General features: G+C 38.3%; 1 protein-coding gene across 1 annotated transcript in view; it reads left to right on the top strand.

Annotated features, from left to right (window-relative positions):
* Nucleotides 1-3,594, top strand: part of ASB8 (ankyrin repeat and SOCS box containing 8) — an 8,120-nt gene that overhangs the window by 2,216 nt on the left and 2,310 nt on the right. The window contains exon 2 of the mRNA XM_015817153.1: nucleotides 3,042-3,146. Within this exon, the coding sequence (XP_015672639.1) occupies nucleotides 3,042-3,146 (105 nt within the window). The remainder of the gene's footprint in view (nucleotides 1-3,041; nucleotides 3,147-3,594) is intronic.

The following is a 3,594-nucleotide window of genomic DNA, read 5'->3' as shown; positions in this document are numbered from 1 at the left end:
TCACAAATCCAGCTGCAATAGTATTTCTAATCTACCTTTCGATCTACCAAGGTCCCCAAAAGAAACTACAGTTTAATTCGATAATGCAAAGTACACTTTAAAATGATCCAGAATGAAATTAAAATCTGTCAGAAGCCTGACAAAACACTGTATATCTAGTCACTCACCTAAAACTAATTGGAGATGAACTCGCTCCCTCAGAAGTTTTGCATTTGAAAAACTACTATAGATAAGGTATCATCTTGTATTCTCATGGATGTTCTCCAGTTGAATAACGTCCAGGACAGCCTCCCCTAATTTGCTGTCTTCCATATACACTAGAACTGTTTCCTGTCTGCATTGCCTTTCAAAGTTGCAGTCCTCACGTCTTGAAGAGTATCTTGTTGGGAAAAGATTTTGCATTGAAGAATGGTGGGAAGGGTTTTTAAAGAATGTCCATAATGCTTCTTGTCATACATTCATGGCTCTATAAAACTTATTCTAGTTAGAAAGGAGACAGTTTGTAGTATTTTTGTTTCTCAAGCTTCTATAAGCCTGATATTTTCTTTTTCTTCAAAAGGTTTGAATACTCCTCAGTGTCAAATTGCAATAGTCAAGCAGTTTCCAATTACACAGCTCTTAGAGAGGATGAGATGCTTGGTTGAGCTTGATTGAAACTGTCAGCTGCTCTGCTATATAAGTTGTTTAGTATCTAGTCTGCAGCTAGGAAGTTCTGGGGAGACAAGATTGACTCAAAGGTACCAAAAAAGAAAAGACCTTTCCTACCCTGGTGCTGTCTAAATTTAGTATACTATTATAGTTTCCAGAAAATGTGCTGGTTAGCTCGGAATTGCTGCATTGCTCAGTTCATCTAGACTGCAAAGTTGAAAAGGGTTAGTTTAATATATTCAAGTATTTTCCCCCCAATTTGTATGCCCCCCCAAATGCATGGACATTTAGAATTCTTATCAAAAGCAAAGGGATTCTAGAAGTCAGAAGTCGGCACATCTCAAGAAATACTTCAGAGATTTGAATATCGGAAAATCATTATTTTGTCCTAAGAACCTCTGCATTGCTTGTATTTCTCTACTAATTCTGGTTTGTCTTTTATAAGTAGAAAAAAAAATAAAAGCTCTAGGTTTACAAGTCCTGCAGATGCAAAACTTTCTGCTGATTTCCTAAAAAGTGTAATGTTCTTGAAAGTTCTATCTAATACTATCCTGTCTAGTATCCTGCAGTATTCTTCTGATTGAATGGAAGATGGCAGCAGCAGTAATCTGAATTTTTTTTTGCTTCTCTTAACTCTAGTTGGTACTTTCCTTCCTCATTCCCTTTGTCCATTTCTGTGGATTCCTTCCTCCACTTATTAAATTCACATAGTCTGGCTTCTCTCACATTAGAAAGAGAAAAATAGTATTCGACTGCCTTTCTTCTTTTTCCCAGGGACTGATCAAAGACTTTCAGAGAACTGCTTTAGAAAGGCAAAATGTGGAATTTTATCAGGAAGGAAAATGTTTCGGTCACGCATAAAGGCATTTATGAATAGAAAGTCTTTTTGAAGCAAACCAGGAGAAAAGACAATGTTTACTTTCAGGGATGTCCTGATTTGGAATTAGAAAAAAAAGATTGGATTGGTGGGAGAGGGAACGTGTGGTCTCTAATTCTCCACACATGTACAGTTTCCTTTTTATGGGGGATAAGATACATGTAAAGAGGTGTTTTTTTAATGGGGAGGGAGATCATGTAACAATTTGTGATGGAAGAGCTAGGCCAGGGGTAGGCAACCTTGGCTCTTTTATGACTCGTGGACTTCAACTCCCAGAATTCCTGAGCCAGCATGGCTCAGCATGGAAACCTCTCCCTTTCCCCTCAGCATGGCTGGCTCAGGAATTCTGGGAGTTGAAGTCCACGAGTCATAAAAGAGCCAAGGTTGCCTACCCCTGAGCTAGATTTAAGTTCATTACTTTTTTCTAAATTGTGGTCTAAATAAGACAGAAAGAAAGAATTTGACAGCTGGTTTGGTGAAGTGGCTAAAGCATCAGGCTAGAAACTAGGAACTGAATTTTAGTCCTGCCTTAAGCACAAATTCATCTGGGTCACCTTGGGCCAGTCACTTTCTCTCAACCCTAGGAAGGGGTCAAGGGCAAACCACTTCTAAAAAACCTTGGTAGGAAAACTGTAGGTTCTTGTCCAGGCAAACTCTGAAAATAGGATAGGACTGAATGAAAGGGGGGGGAGAAACAAATTATAATTAACCAAGCTAAGTTGCTAACTTTAAATCCGCTTCCAAATCTACCGACAGTGTGTGCCCTGTAAAAAATTAAAGACAATCCTGTTTTTTTATTTTCCTAGCTGTCTTAAATAGAAGAACTAGGCCAGTGATGGCGAACCTTTTAGAGACCGAGTGCCCAAACTGCAACCCAAAACCCACTTATGCATCGTTGAATGCCGGGTGGGTGTGGCCCATTGGGTGGGTGTGGCCCATTGGGTGGGCGTGGCTGTGGTGGTAACAGCAGACTGGGTGGGACTAAAAAGTTCAATCAATCAATTCCAACTTTGCAAGATCTTTTTTTTTCCCGCGAGAAGTTGAAATTGACTGATTGAACCTTTTTTTTGTACACGGCGGCGGAGGCCTAAAGCAAAAAGGTTTTATAAAAGGCAGCTGAAGGCCTAGGACTGGGGCGACGGCATGAGTACCCACAGAGAGGGCTCTGAGTGCCATCTCTGGCACCCATGCCATAGGTTCGCCACCACTGAACTAGGCATTGTTGAATATGTCATAGTTGACACTATTGCTTTTGAAATGTTGAGATAATAAATAATTAGCAATAAATAGAAGGAATCCAATGATAAAATACCTTTTTAAATTTCAGTCTGTGTAATTCAGTTCATAAATTAAAGATGCCCTAATCTCTCTTGCTTTTAAATGACAAATTGATCATGTAAAGGATTTATAAGGGTTATGCTGATGGACTAGAAGTACATGATTTATAAGGGTTATGCTGATGGACTAGAAGTACATGATGAATATATCCTTCATTTTTTCTCCTCTGTTCTTCCAGGGAGCAGATGTCAACTGTATGCATGGTACTCTGAAACCATTGCACTGTGCTTGCATGGTGGCTGATGCTGATTGCATTGAGCTGCTGTTGGAAAAAGGAGCCCAGGTAAGAAGAGGCACAAGCCTTTTGAAAAACAAATTTAAAAAACCAATTAAGCCAGTGGTTATAAATAGATTTATCCAAAACTTTAATGGGATACAAGGGTGATGTAAGATTGGATAGTATTTTATAGTGTTATTTCAGGTTCTGAGATTGATAAATATTACATATTCTCAAAGGCAAAAACCAGGAAGAAAAATGTTCTAATGAAAAAAAAATCCTTTTGAATAACAATACTTTCCCTGTTGTACCCAAGAAGGATGTATATTTCAGAATCTCCTATTCTCTTGAGATTTGTATCATTTGTACCCTGGCCATTATTTTCAAATAGTGCTTTTATTTTTTGTCACTTAATTCTGTTGCCACATTTTTGTTGTGTTTCAGTTTTCGCATCTGTTGTCATATGAATTACAGTGATTTTTCTTTCATAAATAAAGAACAAGAGAAAGCTTAA

This window comes from Protobothrops mucrosquamatus, unplaced genomic scaffold (genome assembly GCF_001527695.2).
Source record: "Protobothrops mucrosquamatus isolate PMUCROS unplaced genomic scaffold, P.Mucros_1.0 scaffold555, whole genome shotgun sequence".
Lineage (NCBI taxonomy): Eukaryota > Metazoa > Chordata > Lepidosauria > Squamata > Viperidae > Protobothrops > Protobothrops mucrosquamatus.
The sequence above is the reverse complement of the archived record's forward strand: the minus strand, read 5'-3'. Positions and strand labels throughout refer to the sequence as shown.